At 37.9% G+C, this 23,849-nt stretch overlaps 1 protein-coding gene across 7 annotated transcripts in view; it reads right to left on the bottom strand.

The window, feature by feature from the left end:
* SLC36A4 (solute carrier family 36 member 4) overlaps nucleotides 1-23,849 on the bottom strand; it is a 112,530-nt gene that overhangs the window by 74,457 nt on the left and 14,224 nt on the right. For 6 of the 7 annotated variants that reach the window (XR_008746852.1, XR_008746851.1, XM_005230535.4 and 3 more), the window contains exons 3-8: nucleotides 23,720-23,810; nucleotides 22,546-22,634; nucleotides 21,131-21,226; nucleotides 19,426-19,510; nucleotides 11,047-11,274; nucleotides 9,135-9,233 (exon numbers count right to left, since the gene is read on the bottom strand). Coding sequence is in view for 5 of the 7 variants with exons in the window: in XM_005230535.4 (XP_005230592.1) it covers nucleotides 9,135-9,233; nucleotides 11,047-11,274; nucleotides 19,426-19,510; nucleotides 21,131-21,226; nucleotides 22,546-22,634; nucleotides 23,720-23,810 (688 nt within the window). In the remaining 2 variants the exon portion in view is untranslated. The remainder of the gene's footprint in view (nucleotides 1-9,134; nucleotides 9,234-11,046; nucleotides 11,275-19,425; nucleotides 19,511-21,130; nucleotides 21,227-22,545; nucleotides 22,635-23,719; nucleotides 23,811-23,849) is intronic. The other variant, XM_055802063.1, reaches the window with a different exon arrangement.

Raw genomic sequence — 23,849 nt, 5'->3', positions numbered from 1 at the left:
AAGGAAAGATGCAAGCCAAATGGTGACTGTACATCCATTTCTGTAATGAAAGATTTATACAAATAAATCCAGAAGACAGGTTCTCATTACAGAACACTGCCTTCTGAAATGTAATGAGCAATCCTAATTCACTCCAAAATCCCATCTTCTCGGGTTCCAGCAAAGCAGCTTCCTACTTGTTTCACCAGGAAAAATAATTACTCATACCCACAAAACACCAATCCATTGCCCAATTCTGATGGCCTTGATTTAACAATGCTTGAAGGAATTATATATATTCTACTTGGCTTGCCATCTTAATCTGACATTTTCTCCAGAAGTTATTTTTTCCTTTTAACTTTTTTAAGCTTGTTGTCCAACACAGAAAGCATTTTGCAAATCACATCTTACATTTTAATATGACCATCATCAAAACAAATAATCATCCTATTCCAAACAAAATCAATCTATCCAAAATAGGGAGGGAAGACACTGACTGATATGTGCTCTTCTTAGATGAGCAGAAAGTTTCATACACTTCCATTTGACATGAGAGCATGGCACCTTGACAGCTAAGCCACGCATCGCTGCTTCTGTGAAGTGCTAAAACAGCTTCAGTACAAGACAAGTTGAAGGATACACAACAAAGACAAGTTGAAGAATACAAAACATAGCACTTCCTGCTATGATCTTCTTTCAAACACCTTTGCCATTACAATTTTTCCTTTTCACCTCTCCCATTTCCCACAGGATTAGTTTTCTGCTGCTCTTGACAGATCAATATGATAATTTTAAGCCGCAATATTTATTAGGGAGCCACTACTGATGCTTGCGAAGTGTTCAACAGCAAATGATTAGGGCTTTTTCAAATCAGGAGAACATGTATTCATAAAAAATTTTTGGGTTAGGAACACTATTCTTTAGTGAACATTCAAGGACACTACTGAGTGTAAAAGTCCTTTGACAAAAATCACAGGTCTATTAATATCAGTACTTTGAGCCGATCAATAAAATCACTTTCTTTTTTAAACTGTCTCCATCATGCTTGATCGAATAAATGAAAATTATTCTATGAATTACAGTAGATTTAATCTACAAAACAACTATGTTGGCCAAATATTTAAGAAGGAAACTAGAACTTAGATTTTAATTATTGTCACATATACACACACACTACAATGCTACCTTCAGCAATGAAAAGGCTTGCAGAGAGTGGGAAAAATCCTAGTGAAATTAATCATTAAGATGGTGAAATTAAGATGCTGACAATTAAATGACTAAAGTCTAAAACTAAGGATACAAGCATTTATTCCAGTTAGCTGCTCTCTCCAGAAAAAAGTACTAACATTTTTGCATCTTCATAGCTATATTCAAAAGGTTTGTCATAAAATGAGGACTTGTATTTAAGTATTACTTAGACAATTTCACACACTGCAGATAAGCACTCAGAACAGCAGAAAGGAGGAAATCTTACCTGAGACCATTGCAAGTTAAAATAGAAGCAGCTTAGAAAGATTACAGAATAATGTGCTGGGGGGAATGAAAAAAATCTGACACCAGAAAAGCAAAGTAAATTACGTAAAAATATTTCTACCTGAAATTATTTAACTACGCTGCTGAATTATACATATGTTTAGCATAAGCAGCATGCATCTCACTCTGGCTCTACTGCATGTATACTTAAAGACAGACAAGTTTTCCATCTAAACCAGGGTCACGTCTAAACAGAAGAATTAGCTTTTGTGCCTCACTGAAGCCATGTATACCAGGCCCCAAAACACATCTCCCACGAGCTGGCAAAGCAGAACACGACAGCTTGGCATGCTGTCACTCTTGCTCTTTCCCCATTCCTCCAAAGTCACCGAATCACGTGATGATTAAGAAACATTTCAGGTGACCAAACAGTAAACTTAAACGCCATTATTTTCCTATTTGTGTAAATGCATGTATATCTTAGGTTTTCTAAGGAAAAAGAAACATTTGAATGTTGCAAGCATCAAGTACGGGATGCGGCCTGAAAGAAACTCGTACTCAGAGTCTTCTGTTTGTAAGATTCACTGTCAATACAGGATGTATTAAATTTTGAATATGCACAAACAAATGGTTCTTCAGGGTCAAAGGAACTTCCTCCATACTCAGGAAGTCCAGCATATTGGTAAGGAACATTTAACTTGACAAAGAGGTAATACCGAGTTGCCTGAGATTTTATCAACATTCAGCTGAATATGGCAGATGATGAACTTTTTGCAGTTTTGGATACAACTTCTTTTTTTATCTGCTATATCTAACAACATTCTCTATTCCACCTGCCCATAACCTTTTTCCTCCTCTCTCACATCATTCATCTTCAGAAGACATCCAAACCAAGTGATTATGTATAGTAGTTGTAGCCAACACAGTAGATTTTGCTGACACAACATTTACCACGTACATTCAGGAGCAGGTCATCTCCACAGTGATCGACTCCAGTCACCTACGCTTGTTTGTCCAAATGCAAAAACATCCTCTGAGAACTCCCGCCTTTCCTATTTTGAGGAGACAAGCCTTTGTATCACCTCAAAGAACACCAAAGGAAATTGATACACTCCAGTCTAGAAATGGCCAAGTAGATTTAGATGATGTCATGCTACCTGTTAAATGTCTGCTTCTGACAAATCCAGTCTGGTCTTAAAAGACAACAGAAGAGTGTCATTTGGTTTCATTATTATTTCTTTTTAAAGGACAATACTAATCTGGCAAAAGAATTTTTGACAGTGAGAGGCTTTTATCTCAAAGCCACAGGCCTAACAAGCTCATCCACATCACTTTCAAAATCCAAATAACGACATTTTAAAATTATAATCCACTTAGTTTTCTCTTTTTTAAATCTCCTGGAATTGGTTAGCTGCTGCCTAATGAGATTCCAGAGACTGTCTTTTGCTATACAAATACCACCCTGCCTTCTACTGTGAAGCTGTGATATTCAAGTTTAAAAGCAGTTTGAACAGACATCTTCAAGTAATAGGCTAAAATATCAGAAGCCTAATTTTCCAAACCTGAAATTAATGTTGGAAAATAACATTTTCTCTTTGCTAGGCTAATCAGTCTGCAGCAGTCAACAGGGGAAAAAAAACAAAGCCACAAACCACACTTAATTGTAGAAACCATATTTAACTTAGTTTATTATATAGAACAGAGAAGAAAATTTATCTTTCTTTTTTAAATATTATGGATCTATTTCATCCTTTTCTTGTTTAAATGTTATGAATCTATTTCATCTTCCTTCCCCCTGAAGCTCATGTTAAAACATCACTTCCACATTTGGATTTGGTTTTTATACTTCAAACAAGAAAGCCAACCAGACTTTCACTGCAAAATATTCATTAAGTGTAACTGTGTAACATTATGCAAAGCTATTACCTGCACATAGTAATGCTACAGGGATACGCAAGCCTGAAGGCTTTGCTTTTACACTCCTCTGAAAAGTACGCTTAAGAGGTTTAACAACATTTTGGGAACACTCAGGAGCACAGTCTGAAGTTACTTTTTAATTCAGTAACAAAAATCTCACATTTACTATAAGAACTGACCTACTCGCCTTTGGAATATGCAAGAGGCTCTCAAACATGGTTCTTACAAAACAATGTTATATGTTCTGTGAAAGACACATTCACCCCATTATACCACCTGCAGCTCCTGTATTCCAGAAATAGTGTCGGTACTCTCTTCTCTTCTGTGGCCTGAACACCAGCCTTGTGATTCACCAGGCAGCATCAACTGGCACAGGGAATCCACAGCCAAAGTACAGAGGGAAAAGAAGCAGCTGCAGATTCTCCCACTCCCAGCAGAGCCCTCTACTCAAAAAGGTCCACTGAGGGCTGAATATACATTTTCTCCATCTCCTAATTAACATGTTATTCCTTTCTGAACCAACACCTTCACTTAAATATTAAAACAAAACCAAGTATCTTAAATGGTCTGTTGTATCCACTTAGGAGTACTGCATTTCAGTTGCTACTACCATTCTACAAACTGTACTGATGCCACTAGTCAATACAATTTTCACAAGGTCACCCTGATAATCTTAAAATCTTACAAGTGTTGAATTCCCAAACCAACTCTCACCACTATAAATTACAACCACCAGACTGACAGTACTGAGCTCCCAGTTGCTGTTTGCTAACTCAGCATTAAGGGATCGCTGGGTACCCCGATGCCAACTCCTCCTGTTAGCACACAGCAGCGATTACCACCTGGCCGCCAAGACGTTCACAACTTGCAGCAGGTACCTTATACCAATCAGCAATGACCCCACCTTTACAGACAACTCAAACATGGAGCAAAGGAATGAACAGCACAAGCAACACAGCGCAGCACTTTCTCATCCTGTTACAAGTATCACTCCGTTTAGCACGCATTAACATTAATCAGCCTTTTGACAGCCCTAACTTTACCTTTGCTGTAGCAGTTGTAGCAACAAATGAACAGCTGGCCTGGACTTTAGTGAAGTGACAAAATTGGTCAAATCTGCCCTCAAATAGGAGTTTAAATTCACCTTGAAGGCAGACATGAACAGCTCAATTCATCATATTAATATCATCAATTCAACATTTTTTAATTAAAATATCTCAAAATGGTTTTATAGCACTGGCTGATGAAATGTTTAACTAGCTCTTAGCATTATGCAAGTACTAGTTTCTAGGCACTACCCTGGTTTATTTGAGATTCTGTATTTCAATTATAAATAGGCTGTCCTTCCTCCTTTATTACAGATGCAAGTCAGTAAAATTAAGCTTTTTAAAGTCTGTTTATCTAGGGATCGACCAAAGTCAAAGCAACAATACTCCAAATTATTTCCATACTGCTGATTTTCTTATTACACAAGGACAGCTAATGAGTCCTAAACTAACAACAGGTTTTAACCAAAGCCCATATTAATACACTCACCGTCTAAAAGAGAAATACAGTCTCAAGATGAAGAATAAAATTCTACCAGGAATCTGCTGAATCACTGCACCTCCCTGAATCACATTCCCCATAGTGAACAGGATTTTATACTCCTCTGTTTACTTAGTCTCACTAATTTTAATAGAATTACTGAAGAACTACAGTCATACTTTAAGTGATGACAAGTGCTGAACTAGAAAGAAAAAAATCAATGTATAAAAATTTTTTTAGAATAGTGGGATGAAAAAATAAATCGGTGCTAGAGTATTTCCCCTGCAGCCTACTGTTCAGTTCAAAGAAACCAGACAAACATGTTTCCATGCTAAGCGTGGCATTTATGAACTGGCAATTACTATTTGTCTACATTAGCCACTCCCCTGATAATAAAAACAAAATCAGTTAAGTATCTCTGAAATTAAATCCTCCTGACTGCTATGGCTAAGCTGTACTGTTTTATAGGGAGCCTTATAAACCATTCATTCCTATACTCGAATTGTTGATCATTAAATATTCCTAGCAGGAAAGACCATATTACACAGAACAATAGTGGTGGAAAAACCACACCAAGGGCATTTTTCCACTTTTGTCAGGTTCTGCTTAAGATGATTTAACCAGACCAAAAATCTCAGAATTTCATTTGCTGTCCTTCTTTGTAACATTCATTAACCTGGCAGTTCTCAGATGAGAATTACCATAACATATACTTGGAATCAAGGAAAAGGAAAAATGAAGTGTCATAACCGTTTATGGCCAACTTATTGCATAAAATGAATCAATCACAATCACCTTCTCTGATAAAATTAAGACCTTAAGGCATCTGTTTATAATGTTCAGATAGATTCACAGTAATAAATCTTCTTTGCAATATATTCCAGAATAAAATCTAAAATCAAGTCTCTAACAAGACCAAGATTATGTAAATCCATTTTGAGTGCCTTCATCAGAGAGAGCAGACTACGGAGCCAATCTGATTAAATGTGGGGTTTTTTTTTTCCTTACCAGATCAGTTCAGCCACATGGATATAGGAACATGGTACCAAGGCGCCACCTCAGCTATACAACAGCAACTGACTATGCGAGTATTCTTGATCCATTGCAATGTGAATTAAAACACAACAGCTTACATCTCAGTGAGGGAATTTTAAACTCACTTGTCTCACTTCACATTTGCAAGAGGCCACAAACACACATACACATATATCACAGTCCAATTATGATGGTAACTTACTGAGCTGTAACATCTAGTTATCAATTAAATCAATCACCAAGAATTGTATGAAATCTTAACTATGTAAAGTGGAAATGTCTCACTTTGCTTCACTCATCTTTTTTACTTCATGCTTCAAAAATTTTGTTTAGTCCTGATTATTCAAACCCATAAAATTATTTTTTCTTCAAATCTTCTCTATGGTGCACGCAACAACAGCGTAAGAATGCACTGCAAACATTCTGCATGTTCAAAATACCCCTGAGAAGCAGAGACATACTAATATCATTCTGCATATAACGAAGAAATATTAAGCTCTACATTTTCACTTTCAGATTAATTTTAATTTTTAAAGGTAGCCACATCATTTTAATGGTCTTGTGTAATGTACACACACACAAAGTATATCAAACCATAATGAACAAACATTAGTTTATAAACACCAGGAACAAAAGTAAAAAACCTGAAACACTTCATTTACTTTGAAAAGTAAATTACGATCAAGTAAGAAATTGAGACAGCCTATACAGAAATGCATGCAATAACTGAATAATGCTAGGACCTGATAATATTAAGCGGTATTTTTAGGGTTTAAAGGTACAAGTCAAATGAAACCTACATTACATGCTCCTGAATAAAAAAAAAGGGAAAAAGTCTGGTCGTTACTAATGCATCTTTTAAGAATTCCAGGAATTCAATCAAGCAAATGCTCTAGGCAGTTCTTTAAAGGTTTACATTAGAAGTCAATGTTGCTACTGCTGATGTAAATTTAAGGAGCTGTCTGATGTGGGATCTAACATGCCAGAAAATAGTTACCATATACCAATTCCCTACCTATAATTCAATAAACTACCACCACCAAATGGTAAGCCTTCCACACTTCCCTGAGGCTCGCAGGACTCTCATTTGGGATCTCCTGGCTACAAATACACACCTGCGGGCTAGGCAGCACACGAGCAAATCTAATATGACTGAGATACCTATCAGATGTCCTGCAAATAACTCGCGTTTACCCACACACAGTTAAGTACAGTCTTATCTACACAGGCTATACAACTTAAGAGCAACAAGCTTAGCGTAGTCCAATCTGTCTTACTGACTGTGGAGTTTTTGCCCAAGACTTGTAGCCATCAAACAATCCCAGACAAATGACAGAAGGAAAGATGTCCAGATACACACAGATATATGGTAGCTAAATCTCTGCATCAGTCATCTCAGTTCGAGAAGCAGTCCAGAACAGTTTGAATGGAGACTCACAGTCACTAGATCCACATATCCCATGTGTGAAAACACACTTTTGTAACACAATAGGAGTTAAAAGGTTCTCCTGTTCAGCTCTTCTAGCAGTTATAATGCAGCAGCAAGGTGAAATATTCTGGTTCAAGTCAGAGCTGACAAAAGAGATCTGAAAACTCTTCTGTAATGTCAATGACAGACGGTCATTTCAGGTTAATTGCATGCTGTTTTGCTGTTGTTTTCATTTGGGTTTTTTCGGTGGTAGAAGAGTGAGTTGGTGGTTTGTTGTTTTAGTTTTAAGTATACAGTAACACTTGCTGAAGCATGTAAATATATTAGTAACAAATAAAGTGTCTACAGTAATTTCTTCACAATTTAAAGACATTATGACCTCCCACTCCCAGAAGCCTCTTCAGCTGCTTTTTAAAATATGCCATGTGAAACAAAAGTGCTAACTAACTTGCAAACTTTGCTAGTGTGAGATGCGATCAGAAGGCCCTTAGAAACAGCAGTGAGCAAGACGTTAAAAAAGATCCACTTTTAAAAACTAAATTTTCAGAATGATAGATCTATTTAATTGACACCTTTCAGGAAACAATGAGGAACTGAGGTTCACTGTCAGAAGGCCATGAATCAAAAAAAATATTCTGAAACTTCTATCCTTTTACTTAGCATCGACATCTCTATCAAGTCAGATCTATAGACAAGTTTGCAGCAGGAAGAGTAAGACATTTCTAATAAATTACTTTGTGCTCAGTGATCCCAAATGAAAAGGAGGATTCTGAATATGTTTCTGTTTTTACACACTCATCACCTAAAACTGAGGTGCTGAATTTTTATAATTATAGTATCATCATATTATTAGCTGAGTATTATTTTATTATATAGCATATTATGATAAGAGTTATTATTACACTAGTGTCTCAATCTATTTGGAAAGAAAGGCATTCTTGTAATTCGGGAAGGTACTAAGTGTCCAAGTAGCAATCAGTATTCACCGAATTCCCCTTTGATGGGGCTGTTGCTTCTCAATTTTTGCCTTATTTGACAAGGTAAATTAACCCTTTTCATACCAATATGGGAGATTAGTGCTTCAACAAAATCAACAAAATAAACCACGACACAGTTTTACTCCTGTTGTTAACCCCAGCCAGCAACCAAGCACCACTCAGCTGCTTTCTCACTCCCCCCCACCCAGAGGGATGGGGAGGAGGATTGGAAAGGAATGTAAAACTCAAGGGTTGAGATAAGAACAATTTAATCGGTAAAGCAAAAGCCACGCACCCAGCAAAGCAAAGCAAGGAATTCATTCCCCACTTCCCTGGGCAGGCAGGTGTTCGGCCATCCCCAGGGCAGCCAGGCTCTGTCACACGTAACGGTTACTCGGGAAGACAAACACCATAATGCCAAATGTCCCCTCCTTCCCTCTTCTTCCCGCAGTTTATATACTCAGCATTACGTCATATGATATGGAATTCCTCTTTGGCTAGTTCAGGTCACCTGTCCTGGCTGTGTCCCCTCCCAATGTCCCATGCCCCCCCAGCCCTCTGGCTGGCAGGGCCCAAGGAACTGAAAAGTCCTTGATTTAGTATAAACATCACCCAGCAACAACTGAAACCATCAGTGTCATATCAACATTGTTCTCACATCAGAGCCAAAACACAGCACTGCACTAACTACTAAGAAGAGAATTAACTCTATCCCAGCTGAAACCAGGACAAACTGCCCGTAACCCATCGTCTAGCACAGATTCAGGTATTTTGAAGAGTCAATAAAAAGCACTTACCACAGAGATTCCTTCAAAAGCAAATATTGCAGTCCCAAAAAACAGTGGGTATTTCTTCCAGTCAGCCACAGGAGGCAGTTTTCGAGGATCTGCTATACCCTGAAGAACACACAGCAAAACAGTGCTATGTAAAGCACATGAGCTGTTCCTACAATTTTGATTGATGCATTATGCTACAGGAAAGAAAACTCAATACATATGGTGTATACATTGCTATTTACAATCCCTGGTTTCCCTCCCAAATTTGGTACATATTTATAGCCACCTTCCCACTCACCCACAGATCTTTGCACATATATTTATTCTAGGTTCACATTACTGACACTAGAAATTTACATATTTAAAGTATCACACTGGTGTGTATGAATGAGCGTCAGCTAAAACTAAAGGGGAAGCTCACATCTTAAGCTTAATCCTCTGCAAACTTCTCAGAGTACTGCATTTTCTAATCTGCTTTCATACTGCACAGATTTTCTTCATAATCATAAGGGACAGTAAAAGAAAACCTTTTTAACAGAAGCTGAGTTCCTGCAGAACAATTAATTATTGTCTCCTCCAATCTCTTCTGTAATTTCTTCTGCCTCCTTGCCCAGCCAATACCTCTCGCTGGCTTTTCTGCCTTCCTCCCCATCCGCTTCCTACTTGTCTCATAACACGTGAAAGCTTTCTCAAATAACAGTGGCACTCACCACTTACCTACATTGTGTGTGCAAGTGATTGTCATCACTTTTCAAAAATCCTAAGAAAGAAAAATGTAGACGTTTCTACATGTGATTTTTTTTTTCAGCCATGTGCTATCCTTGGCTGGGGTAGACTTGATTTTCTTCATAGTAGCTAGCATGAGGCTATGTTTTGGATTCGTGCTGAAAATATGTTGATAATTTAGGGATGTTTTAGCTGTTGCTGAGCAGGGCTGACACAGAGCCAAGGCCCCTTCAGTTTCTCACACCACCTCACTAGCATGTAGGCTGGGGGGGCACAAGGAGCTGGGAGGGAACAGGCGGGACAGCTGACGCCAACCTACCAAAGGGATATCCCATACCGTATGGAATCATGTCCCCCACGTGAATCAGTGGGGACATTTGGAGTGATGGCGTTTGTCTTCCCAAGTCACCATTACGCATGACAGAGCCCGGCTGCCCTGGGGATGGCCGAACCCCTGCCTGCCCGTGGGAAGTGGCAAATTAATTCCTTGGTTTGCTTTGCTTGCGTGCGTGGCTTTTGTTTTACTTAATAAATCGTCTTTTTTCTCAACCACAAGTTTTCTCATTTTTACTTTTCAATTCTCTCCCCATCCATCTTGATGCAGGAGGAGTGAGTGAGCAGCTGCATGTGGCTCAGTTGCTGGCTGGGGTTAAACCACGACAAGCCATCAGTTTAATGTGTTTCATTATGAAATGCCTCCAAATATGAAAAACAGCAGCAACCCAGAAAACGCAGCAACTATTCAACTTCTCAGGAGATGAAGTTTGCAATAAGTATTCTCTAAAGGGAAAGTCTTCAATTTTTCCTGACTCTACTGGAGAAACATTAGAAATAAACTTTGCTGTTGGAATTGTTCTTCTGTTGCAACAAAAAGATTGACCACAGATTAAAACCTTGCACATTCTGTGTGCAACCCATAAAAATTCATGTATTCTTCCACTCAAGAACCCCAAGTCATTACATTACATATTTTTATTAAGTGCAGCAATATTATCCTTTCTTTCAAAAGTACTTTAAAAGGCTATGTTTAAAATACGTCTCAAGTATTAAGGCATCTCCTTAAATTAAGATGCTTCAATTAAATACAAGATAATTCTGCCTTTCAGAAACTGTCAGTCAGTATGTGTCTATCAGAGACCAACTGCCATATGCAACAAATATAACTTGCCACACTGAAAAAAGAGATAATAAAATTTTTTATACTCACTCTAACGATGTACTGGTAAATGATCACCAGGCTGATAGCCGTGGACAGATTGGCAAGCAATGAAAGCACAGACAGGTTCTTAAGGTCACGAATAAAGACCAGAAGGATTATGAATGGCAGGAAACACAGCATGTATATTCGTAAGTCAGTACTCCTTTTCTCAGAAGAACTGCTGGTGGCACTGACATTTATGGGAGCGTTCTTGTTTTCCAAGAATCCTTCATGGACCTGTAGAAGAAAAAAAAAAAAAAAAAAAGTGTTACACAGTGGTAGCACTGAGTATATGGTCACATCACTATTTTTCTATAGGGAAATTTGTCCTTCTGCTTTATCTGCTAAGTGTCATTTGTCCTTCTGCTTTACCTGCTAAGTGTCGGGTGTTCTGAGATCCCTGTAACTCTCAGTGCAGAGGACAAGACTAGGCACTTTTAGCAAGTGTTTCATCCTTCAGACAAGTGATAAAATCAGGACCTGAAAGCGTCTTTATCACACCACTGACTAAAGAGGAAAGCCACGAGAGCAGTTTAGATCAGATTTCTTTCAGAAAGGGCGAGTTTGGTAAAACGAACCAAATGAAGGCAAGCAAGATGGATCTAGGCCTAAATCTTAAGAGTCTGAATTTTTCTAAGGCAGAGTAAAGGGGTTAGATGACCAACTGCTATTGTACCTGAGTTCAGTGCCCAATAACCTGTGCCTTTGCCATACACATCATAGCAGCATACATACAAAATAATGTTAGAATATGAACTTCCCTGTCTTTCTTCTAATACAAATTATTTCATTTTTCGCTCTTTTACTAAGCAATGTTATCTCAATTTAAAAACCACTAGCTCGGAGTTGAAAGTCCTGTATCCACAAAATTGACATAAATTAATGCTTATAGATAAACAGTAGTATACAACATGAAAGAGTATTAGGTTTTTTGTATATAACATTACAACAGTTGCCTATGGTGCAGTTCAGAAGACTGAGTTTGGCACTATTCACAGCTCTCATTGCTTCTTTCAGAAAAACGTTAATGTGGCCATAACTGCCAACATTCGTTTTGTGGAAATGCATTCTGTGCTATGTGCACACCACCATCAAAACATCAAGAGCTGGCAATTACCGTGCTTGCTACAAAACAACAACAGTTCAAATCCATTTTTTTTTAATCTTATCATGCCTTTTCCCTAGGAGTGTATCCTTTCCTTTTCCCTTCCATTGCATTTGCCATCTTACAAATCAGCACATGACTGTGCTTAACCTGTTCATGCTGCAGAAAGCCTTGGCCTTGACAACTGTGAAAAGATACCTAGGCAGGGGGGAGGAGGGGCAGTTCCTTATAGCACAAAGACTTAAACACAATTGGGAAATCAGTATATAAAAAAACAACTGAAGACAACACTCTGATTCCTAAGTACTGTCAGACTACCAACTACTTAGCCACAGTCAATACAGAAATTAACTCAGAGGAAGGCTGTATAACCCTATAATCCCAGGAAGTGTGGAAGTATACATACAAGTGTAGCAATTCTTGTATGTTATTATCCTTATCACACAGTTCACAGGCACAATCCCAAGACTGATTAATATACGGACAATTCCTTCTATGTGGTTTGTTCTTTAAACTGTCAGTTATCATCTGTGCAAGTGAAATAGTAAGATTATAGATCCTGCCTCAAAAATCCAAACATGTTAAGCTGTTAAAATAAAAGGGGCAAGTATTACCATTACAGCGTAAGTTTTTATGTAGCCATGGCAGTCCTAAGCAAGCACTACAATTGCCAGTACATAATGGCATTTATTTTATTTAATAGGTCACAGTACAACAGGGCTTTTTGGTTTTGTTGTGTGGGTTTTTTTACTTTGAGGAAGAGGACGAAGTGGAGAAAAGAGGACAGGCTGGAGATATGGTAGGCAATCAAGGGACACTGGCACTATGTCATGAGGCGGAGGGAGTCAGCTGATAATCTAAAACCAAGTGTATGTAAACCAAGTCATTCAAATTGGCCAGTACGCCAAAACTCAGAAGTCTAGGAGAAAAAATAATTGCACAATTCACTTCATTTCCATTGTTTCAACCAATCCACAAATTCAACAAAACAGAATTAAGAGTCTTTTCTCTAACAAAAAGCACTAAACAAATTTTATCATTATGACAAAGACAAAAGATACAATTCTGCAACCACATTTTGCAGAAATCTCACTTTAAATGAAAGCAGAGACCACCACTCATTTCAAACACCAACAGTTTCCACCTTGCAAGAATCTTGTCACTTACAAGACATTTAATGTCTGTTATTTTCATTATGATAACATTTTTAGAAAGCTACAAAGATCTAAATACATTTAGAACTGAATTCTAGTGAATTCACGCAGCTGCAGTAACTCCACTTTACCAAGCAGTATGTCAACCACTTAACCAAATTACCTCCCTAATGCCACATGAAGTACAGCTCTCTGCACAAGTTTCCTACTTTCCCACCATGCTTCAAATAGAAACACAGAACAAACACTTTAACAAGTCTCTTGTGTTTACTTACTTGCATCATTTGCAGATAGCCAGAGCTGCTCTGCACACAAGGACTTGTAAGACAGTTTTCTAAGAACTTATAATGTGCTTTGAGCATGTAAGTCCCATTGAAAACATCAGCTATAAAATGTGAAGCCCATGACTTATAAAATTTATATTTTAATTTATTAAAGAAAAGAAACTTTTCAAAGTTTCAGTTCAACTGTTGGCTGTCAAGGTGTTTTAATTATGTCCATTACACGCAGGTTTTTGCATTACTAAAATCCTTTGGGGATTAATTTATTGTACACATACATGTACATGTAAGCACGTAACTGTCATTATGGACACAGTTATACTGACATATAAGTGCAGGAGGTCAGTTTATCCCCTTTTGTGGATATATACACCTTTAAATCAACTTCATATCAATAAAGCAGCTTTAATAGCATCAGTCAAGGTAGTACCACTTATGGGTTTAGGCAAGGCCACAGGCAATATCCATACTGCAGAGGTGGGTTTTGAGACATGACAGAATAATGATTCTGTACATTGATTCAGAAGACACACACCAGACCACATCCAGCAAAGGTTTATCTTGTGGGAGAGCTAAACAAACAGGCAAGGGTGACTGATGAGTGGAAGAAAGCTGAGTCAGAAAGTAAAATGCAAAAATTATAAAAAGTAATGATTACTGTTCTCCTTCTTAGAGTGGAACAAATGGCTGTGGGAGATGTGACAGTAAGAAGCAGCGGAGGAAACCTCTAATGAAGATGAGATCATAATGATTTGTTCAAGTGCAGGCTAACATTACGGTCACTTTGAAAGTGTTTTACTAGATTTTTTTAAAAAAATTCATCAGATAACACTTAAAATTCTTCTAACAAGTAACAAAATACAAAGCAGCAGGAGTACATTTTGTTGCGGGGTTGGGGTTTTTTTAGACTCTTTCTCAAATGCTGTTTAGCTCAGTGCAAGTTTACTGCTGATTATGTTAGGGTGGACTATGACTCACTATCTGTCTAACCTAGTCTCCTCGATGTTAGAATTAATATAGTCTCAGATTCCTATTCCAGACAACAAATACTTTCAGTCTCCTGTTGCTAGTGCATTACTGCACATGGCAGTCATGCTGGGCCACGAACAGCAGACATTATTATCTAACTGTCTTTTTCCGGAACAAAGCAACATAATCTGAAATATCAATGGAATATCAGCCAACTTAGAAGAATCTTTTCACTTATCCATCCAATGGATCTGTTACTGAAAAAGGCTTACATACATATTCTTTTATGTATGTCACAGAACTCAGTGAACATTGTTCAACTTCCAACCTGAACACACATTATCTGCATTTTGTTCTGTGCTTATCATGACTGCACCTGGGAGTTCCACAAATAATTCCATAAAACACATGTGGAAGTATCATTGTGGTTTTAGAAAGGAAGTACAGAACCACTGAGGTCCCTAGACAAAGCGACTACAAAGGCTAATGATGTGCCCAGTCACAAGGTGACTTCATCAGAAGTTACCTCAGTTATTCAAACATTAACTTACATTATGGTGTAATGTCTGTTTTCTTTCCAGGAGTGCTTCACCTAATGTCTCATAGCCCAAGCACAGCATCTACCAACTTCAGATGTATCCAGGAAGATCAAACACTTGTGCAAACCTGGTTATCAGATTCCTTATGTCAGGCAACTCAGGAAACAACTAATGCACAGCTAGTGACAGCAGAAAATTCAGTTCAACTGATGAACATGATACTTAGAAGAACGATCTCAGAAGCAAGAAATGTTTCCTTAGTCTCTTCAACCAAGACCCCTGTTTCCTTGCCTGTACCCCAAAACCTGCTCTTCCTGTTATAGAGTCTATGGACTTCTCAACATCTAGCAGGATCAAAACCTAAGTTTTGGGAGGGTTTTTTACCTTTTTATAAAAACTGGGGGAAAAAAAAAATCTAAATTCTAGTAGGGAGCATCCCACTGATGGGTCATCTTCTAAGTGCTAAAGATCTAATAAAGTGCTCCCAGAAAGTCAAAAAATGAAAACATGTTCATGCTGTATCAGCAAACAATGAGAAAAGAACACTTCTCCAGAGAACTCAAATATTCATGAGCAAGCTGATAAATGCCAAGGCTCTACTTAAGGTCTTCTGTTGCTTAATCAGGCAAAGCAAAGTAACTATGGCACAAAAAAGAACCATGCTCCTTCGAGCACAGATTCTTTTTCCTATGCCAGTGTGTTCCTGCCCCAGTATTGCTGCAGCCAACCCCCAAGCTCTTTGTTCCAGTTTCATCATTCTTCTCAGACTCTAGACAACATCACCCATAAGCCCCTTACTGCATCCTGTCAGAGTTAACCAGAACTCTCCACCAACTTAAGCTTCTTTGGTGCCTCAGGAAAATATTCCTTAGGAAAAGCTTCATCTGAAAGTAATGCAGGCAACATTGTTTTAATCCCACAGACACTAATGAGAAAAGATTTAACACCAGAAGTTATACTGCATCAAAACATTTCACAGAACTCGAAAGATGTGAGTCTAAATATTTACTTCATGTACCACTGTGTGTCTAGCTAAATATTCACCTCCAAGTAATCTGGACTGATGAATATTCCATTCATGTGCCAGAACCATTTTAAAATGCTCTGTCACATCTTAGTTTTCTGAAACGGTAAATAAAGTGAAGGAGGAGACTGCGAAATTTGGGTTGATGCTAGTTTTAACTAATATCAAAGCAAAGATCCCAGTGGAAGTTCCCGTTAGTTCCAGCGGGCTTAATTTGCACACACCAACATGCAAACATGATCAGAAGAGTAGGGAGCACAACGCAGAGGTATTGATCAAGTAGTGGTATTAGTAACATTTGTAGTATGTTCTTCTTTGATCTTAGCTCCCCACGCACCCCCCCGTTCCCCCTGGTCACCTTCCCCATCCTTCCACCACCCCAAAACAAGTTCAAGCAGCACCGACCTGTGTGCTTTGGTGCCCTCTAGGGACACATTTCTGCAACAGAAAGCTGCCCGGAAGAAACCACAGACTTCTCCCCCCCCCCTCCCCCCCCGCCAGAAGAGAGGGCACAGGGCAAGCTAAACCAAACGCACTTGGAAGTGGAACTTCCGAATTGCTGATGACTAATTTATCCATAGGGCACATGTCACGGGTCTCTGGAGCTACTGCTTTTTCAGTCGTTGCTTTCCTGTAAGATCTTTCAACTTCTCTTCAAGATAGCAGAAACGGCTTTCCTGAAAAGGTTTTAGTTGGTTTCTTGGTTTGGGGTTGGGTTTTTTTCCTCCCAATCTCTACAAAAGCCAAAGTCAGTAAGTGTTCAGTCTCATCTTTTGCTTAAAGTCCAAACACATATATAACAACTGGCAGATTAGACACTTATTTGATAGGAAAGTCTTTAACTTGAATTTACATTACAAACGATGCAAGAAAAATCCCCACTTCAGCAGCACAAGGACATCAGATGTAAAATCGGATTTTTAGGTATTGAGATAGATTGTGACAGTAGGACTGTAGTTTTGAGGTTGTCTTTTTTTTTTTTTTTGTCCCCCCCTCTCTCCCAAGATACAAATTACAGAGTATCCAGCTTCCAAATACACAAATCTGCCTCATCTTGACAGGGTTCTTCACCTATAGAACTTATCTACAAGAGGAGGAAAAAACCATACTATCTTCTATGTACTAACTCCCCAAAGGGACACTCTTCTTCCTAATTAAATTAAGCTATGCCAAGACACCTTTATTCTACCTCATGCGTAGAGTAAGAGTCCATAGGGATGATTAATACCCAGTAACCTGCCATACCTTATTCCTCACCCACTTCACTAATTACAGCAGCACACATACTTAGACACAGACCCAGATTCTTCCCCATTAGTTTTATGGAAGTGACTAAACATAAGCTTATGATCAGAAAACACAGCAGAGGACTTTGGTAGAGTCCTGGCATCTTAATAAGCCCATGGAGGAGAGCACACCCCAAGTTCAAAGTGCCTGTGGCTCCTGTTTGAGCACCCAACGTGTGCTGGCTGACCTCCCTTGGACCACCTGCTCAGACACACAAGCTGCTGACTGCGGTTGCTGAGCACGCAAAGAGGAAGGACCAACAGACATCAGGAACCCATCAACAGAAAAATCTCCACCACTGAGAAAAAGAAGAGCTAGAAGGACTGGAGGATGAGAGACAAAAAGCATGAACTAAAGCAGGCTGGAGGATGAGAGACAAAAAGCATGAACTAAAGCAGGAGCAGCTGTCATGAAAGTGACAGGCATGGTTTTGGTTGCTTTTGTCAGCGACCAGTGGTTGTAGGGGAGAAAAGGAGTAGCTGGGTTTCATTGAAATGTTTGGGAGTTGCGTGGGAGGTGCATAGGCATTTGTGGGTGTGGGGATCCATTTGAAATTTTTAATTGACTTTTTCACAAATATGGCATGATGAAATATTTGCTTTTTAGACATCCTTAAACTTGCACAGTATTTTTCTAATAATTAATACCCAGTCTATTTAAAAAATCTACAACATACAGAAATGTGTTTCCATATGTTCAACACTACATATTATATGCATAATGGTAGTTACAGTAAAGCACATGAAATGCTACACAAGCCATGCTATTTAATATTTTCATTAATAACACAGAAGATGTAGTAAGCAGGGTTTAAACATCTATTCCAGATGGAAAGTGAAAGAATATTGAAGAAAAGGATTAAAAGTCAACCTTGAGAACTGTTAAAAATTAATCCAGTAAGAAAAAAATAAAGGATTCTATAAACAAGCAGAAACCATCCGTACAGAAAGAAAGAACCAGCAGAATTGCCTAGAATGCAGCTCTAAAGGATCAAGAGACCAAAGTGGATCACAAATCAATCACGGATTAGCAATGACATGGTCCTGCAAAATGACCATTATACTCAAGTGTCATGTCTGAAATATGATCTGTAAGACCTGTGAAATAACCTTTCAGCTCTATTGGTCACAAGTAAAACTTCAACTACAGTAGCATAACCAACTTCAGGGATAAAACTTGGGGAAAAAAAAAAAAAAAAAAAAGAGAGAAATGTGACCAACTACAGAGCATCCACAGAAAAGCAAGATGAATTATTAGGTTCTGTCATGTCCCCCCTCGATCTAATAAAGGGGAGACATGATAACAATATTCAAAATATAAAAGGCATCCACAAATAGAAAAGAATAAATTACTTTAGCTAGAACATGAAATAAAGGACTTAAAATGCTGATAAATTTTAAGCTTCTACAAAAAAAGAGCTGTCTGACAGATAAGAAAGCATTGGAACTAGCTACTAGGAGGCTGCAGAAATGTCAATGTCAGGCATTTTTAAGAAAAAAAAACGAGGACTGGTTTAGATACAATGGATTATGTGGCAGATAAGACCATTCTAGAAAATGGAAGGGACAAACAGAACTAAAGAAATATTTCAGTGACATGAAAAGGATAAAATATGCCTAGGAGGTCAGGGGGAGGGGGAAAGGAAGCCAGCACAAGGCCTGGCAAAAAAAAAAAAAAACAACCAAAACCAAAAAAAGCCACACACCACAAACAATCAGGGACAACTGTCTCCTAGTCCAGTTTCAGCCTTATTTTCTATCATTTCCACAATCAATTGTTTAATTCAACACAGAAATCAGAGTGCAATGAAGCCACAAATACTTGCACAAGATCTGAATTGACTTCACCTTGCACACTACTCCTTTTTACCAAAAGCTCTTTTACGGAAACTGTGGTAGAACCCATTCTGTACACCTGTCAACTTCATATTTTACAAGTAGTTCTAGTGGACTTTATCAGGATAGGAAATAAAAAATGAGGAAAAATTAATCTAAACCCATAACTGTTTCCATACAGTAACATTACTCACTTGTTTCACATTTTCTGCCAAGAACACAACATAAACAATACAAAGTCCCAGCTGTGTTATCACCAGGAAAAAGTCAACAACATACCTGAGGAATAAAACACAAATATACATTATACTTAGGATCAAAACAATTAACCCATTTCTACCTAATATGCAATTATTGCTCCTTGTCACAGTATGCTAGACTTAAATGCCACGTTAGTCTTACAAGTGCTGCAATGCAGGTTCCTCTTATGGCAAAACAGGGTGGGGTTTATGTGTTCATTTTTTAAGGTAACATTAAGTAGGCATCAAAGATCCTCAAAAAAAAAAAAAAGATGTACTCACATATTTTAAAGTGGCATAAAATTAAATTCAAAGACTTAACAATGTGGTACAAATATAAACAACTGACATACATATTCAATGCACATATAAAATCTGCTGGCATCCGTCAGCCCCCAAGACAGCAGTTTTCCACCAGGACCAGAGATCAAATGTCTCTCATAGTCAAAGTTATGTGAGTTTTAGCAATTCAAGATAGTAAGATGTGAAAATGTTTGTTAAGTGAGCCTATATCAGTGTATCCAGATACAGCTTCTGAATGTGCATCTCACTGAAAAAACACTCTAACCTATGGTTCAGATTGTTTTTGAAAAATCTTACAGAGAGTATCTTCAGGCCACTGTTGTGTAACGAAACTCTTTGCTAGAGTCAGGCATACAGCAGAGATCTGCTTCAGAGAACGGATCTGCTGCAGCACAGTGTCTCTGGAAATCAAATTACCACTTGTGGCTTGTAACACTTTGGTGCATTACAGAATTATCGTTTTATTTCATTACAAACTACTTTTCCCTCTAACTGAGCCCTACTCCATTCCTATGAAGTCATCACAAAAGATCTCAAAAGACTAGCTCACCTTTTCCTTATTTCAAACAAAGTAATTGCCAAAACACATGATGCAAGCAAGATGCTGCATCTTTGAAAATAACAGGACCAAAAAATATTCTTCCTCAAGTGTGGAAAACAACCACTTTAACATTGAACAACACGTCTCAGTTTCTGAGTTTCACTACTGTGCAGTCATACAATAAACTCCATAAACAGCTATACAGCAACAAATGCAAAGAAAAAATAGTGGCCTTTTTTAAAAAAGGAATTAAGACTTTAAGAGAGACAACAAGTTATTAATGTCCACATATCCTTATTGTGAAGTATAGTAAATACTTCTCCATTATTTGTATGCTATATTTAAACAGGAATCAAATACTTTCTTTGCCTCCTCTCAGAATAAACATATTGAAGTAATTAACATCTGCAGCGTCAATCTATTTAAAGAGTGAACTGTGATGCAGAGAAATGTGCTTATGGCAAAACAGAATGAAAACTTAAATTACTGCACTACATTAAGCAATACAAAACGCATTTCTGGTTTTACCACATCTCTTCCCACATTACTAAACAGAATTCTTTCCTTCACAGCTCTCGTAGACCTGAAAATTGAAATGCCTAACAGAGAGAGACATTCCGCAAATCCTCCCATGTCACTGCTACTAGCTGGCTGCAGGAAAGAACAAATAACACTGCATCAGAGTATTTCAGGCATGGAGAACACATTCATCATGTAGGTAGCATCTTAGTGAAAAGGAAATCTCCTAACCATTCCAGGTGTAGCCATTATTTTTTAATAACAAATTTATTAAATTAAATTCTAATGCAAATTTACCGTCCCCAAGAAGCTCGTTTCTGAAGAGCAGTCACGGGCCCCACCTCCATGGCGTAACTAACTGTATCGCTATACCCCAGCGAGGATTTTTTCATCCTGAAATTGAAGAGTGAAGAAAGAACGGAGTTACCAGAAACTATGAGAGCCTAGATCCCCGCATTGAAAACGCTGGTGGCCTCCCAGGATTATAATAAGTAATCATCTCTGGCACCATTGTGCAGCTGCTGAATTTTAGAGGTATGGTTTGGGCTTCTTTCCCCAGGAAGGGCTATTCAGCACTCTGCAAGCATGTCAACCACGATGTGGCTTCCCCCTAGTTCAACAGTACTAAATCAGTTTCTTACAAAACAAGTTTCTTGGTCACAAGTTTCTAATCCAAGATCAGGTTCTTATAGTATCTTAAGTAATCTCAAATCTACAAGTCACAAAGAACTTCAACAGGATTCAACAGATCTTCCTGGACAAGCAGTCAATCAAAATTGTTTCAGTGATGTTAATTTTATGTACATCTTAAAAGGCCATTCAAGACTACAAAGGAAAAAGCAAAGACTTCAGGAATGACAGGATGCCTTCACAGTACAATATCACATTAAACTGATAAGACAGTTTTTCCAGCTACAGGGACATGAACTGTTTTGTGTTTCTACTCAGTTCAAAAACTTCATTGCACTTTTTAAATACAAGACATTCCCACTGCTTCTCTTTACCACCTGACAGTAAGATAAAAGTGTTCAATAAAAGTCACTGTTAATCAAAATACTCTATCAGTCAAACTGAGTAACTGCTTCCCCCTGGTATTGTACATCTCACTTGGAGGAGTATCTAGTGTTCATCTGCTCACTACCATCACTTTAACACATTCCTTCAGCACTACAATTTTGAAGAATCAAGTTGTCACAATCCAAAGAGACCGAGCTCACATATAATCATGAAAGTATTCACAGCATTTCTCAGTTTATCTTTTACTCTTATAAAGAATTCAAAACCTGGGTATTTATAAATTGGACACTTTTCAAAACAATGAGGATTCAAAAGCAATGAAGAAAGCTATTAAGATAAAGACGGACTAACAGACTGAAGCTAAGCAATTAAAACTGCAATGAGAAAGACTTGGTTAGCTGTCAGCAGAGACAAGGACCAGGATACTGGGCAACACAAGTTAAAACAACTTCATTTTGTGTATAAGCAGAGAACAAATAATTTTTCAATGTATTAAAACAGTATTGCACAAAGCATAGCTATCATTTATAGTTGCACAATAAGAATTTGAGTGTTGTTTCTTTCAAGTACAAGGTTCTGAACTGAAGAGAAGAAACTGCTACAGCATCAAGACATTCATTAAGCCAAAAATCAAAATAGAAAAACAAAAAAATAATACTCAAACTCAGCAACAGAATGAATAGCTCCACATTTACCTCTGACATAGACAGTGGCTGCAACGTACCAAGATGTGCATACAATGAACAGATACAACTCCTATGAACACAAGGCTGATTGGTCCAATCTGGTATAGAGAAAAAATAAAAGAAAAAGAAAAAGGACACAGGAGATAAACAGAATTTTTCATGAAAATATCCTGAGGGAAAATCTGTACATGCAAAAATTTCACACTGCAACAAATAAATTAATAATTTTAAAATTTACACATCTGGATTCCTTTCCCCTCAGAGGATTTGCTGCTGAGTTTTATGGCGTTCCCTACTTTTAGTTCACTACTTGACAGAAGGTTACTCCAGGGCGATCAAGCCATATATACCAAATCAGCATAAACAACTTCACTCCTCTAACAGCTTAAGATATTTGTCAAAAAAAAATTGTCAAGAGAGAAGACTGCACATACTGCACAATTCAAAACAGTGGTTTGAACCATTTTAAAGTGGCAACAACAATGAAAGTTTCTTTCCCTTACATTAATAAGACTTGATCTGCAGTATATTAAAAAAAAAAAAAAACAAACCCAAAACACAGCACTGATAACTTCTACTACAGAAGTTCTAGATAATTTTCAAATTAAATAATTTGTTTCAGGGTAGAACTCTGACCAAAAGTTTTCACAGAAGGTACTTGCTTTTGTAAGGTGAAAAATTCACCTGATTAAATTTACCTTGCCTTAGGAAATGCATTGTTTGCTGCCTGGTATAAACAAGCTGTGCTACACCCTGTTTCTGCAGAAACACAAGATTGATTTAGCAAGCTGATGCTGCATCCTAGGACAAACAACCTGGCTCTAGAGAAGTCTGGGCAAAGATAAGACAACCCCATAATAACAATTCCCATGAGACATCATAGGAGTCAGAGTGAATAAAAATCTTTTTTTTCTGACAAAGTGTTTGGGTTTGCCAGACTAAAACACTTTGGCTAAGGAAAAATATAACACATGCTAAAAAGTCTTCAGGCTGAAGTAGTAACAAAAAAAAAAAAAATCTCCATCTTCAGTACTAACTAAAGAGGAAAGAAGGGAACATGACTGTTGAAGTTGGTAGTGACAAACAAAAAAAGTATCAAGACACTATTTTTTCAGGCCAGGCACATATCTGTAGATCTTTCTAGATAATTTTTCTAATCTGTGAAAAATAACTGAATTCTTACCACAATGCCAGCATTTTTTAGTGCAAGAGGAAGACCAAGAAGCCCAGTTCCAATGTTTCCCTTGAGGAGGTGTGTAAGTGTTTGTATAAACCTGAGGATAAAAAAAAGAAAAGAGTCACATTTGGGGGGG

The sequence above is a fragment of the Falco peregrinus genome, chromosome 4 (assembly GCF_023634155.1).
Source record: "Falco peregrinus isolate bFalPer1 chromosome 4, bFalPer1.pri, whole genome shotgun sequence".
Lineage (NCBI taxonomy): Eukaryota > Metazoa > Chordata > Aves > Falconiformes > Falconidae > Falco > Falco peregrinus.
This window is presented reverse-complemented; position numbering and strand designations above follow the sequence as displayed.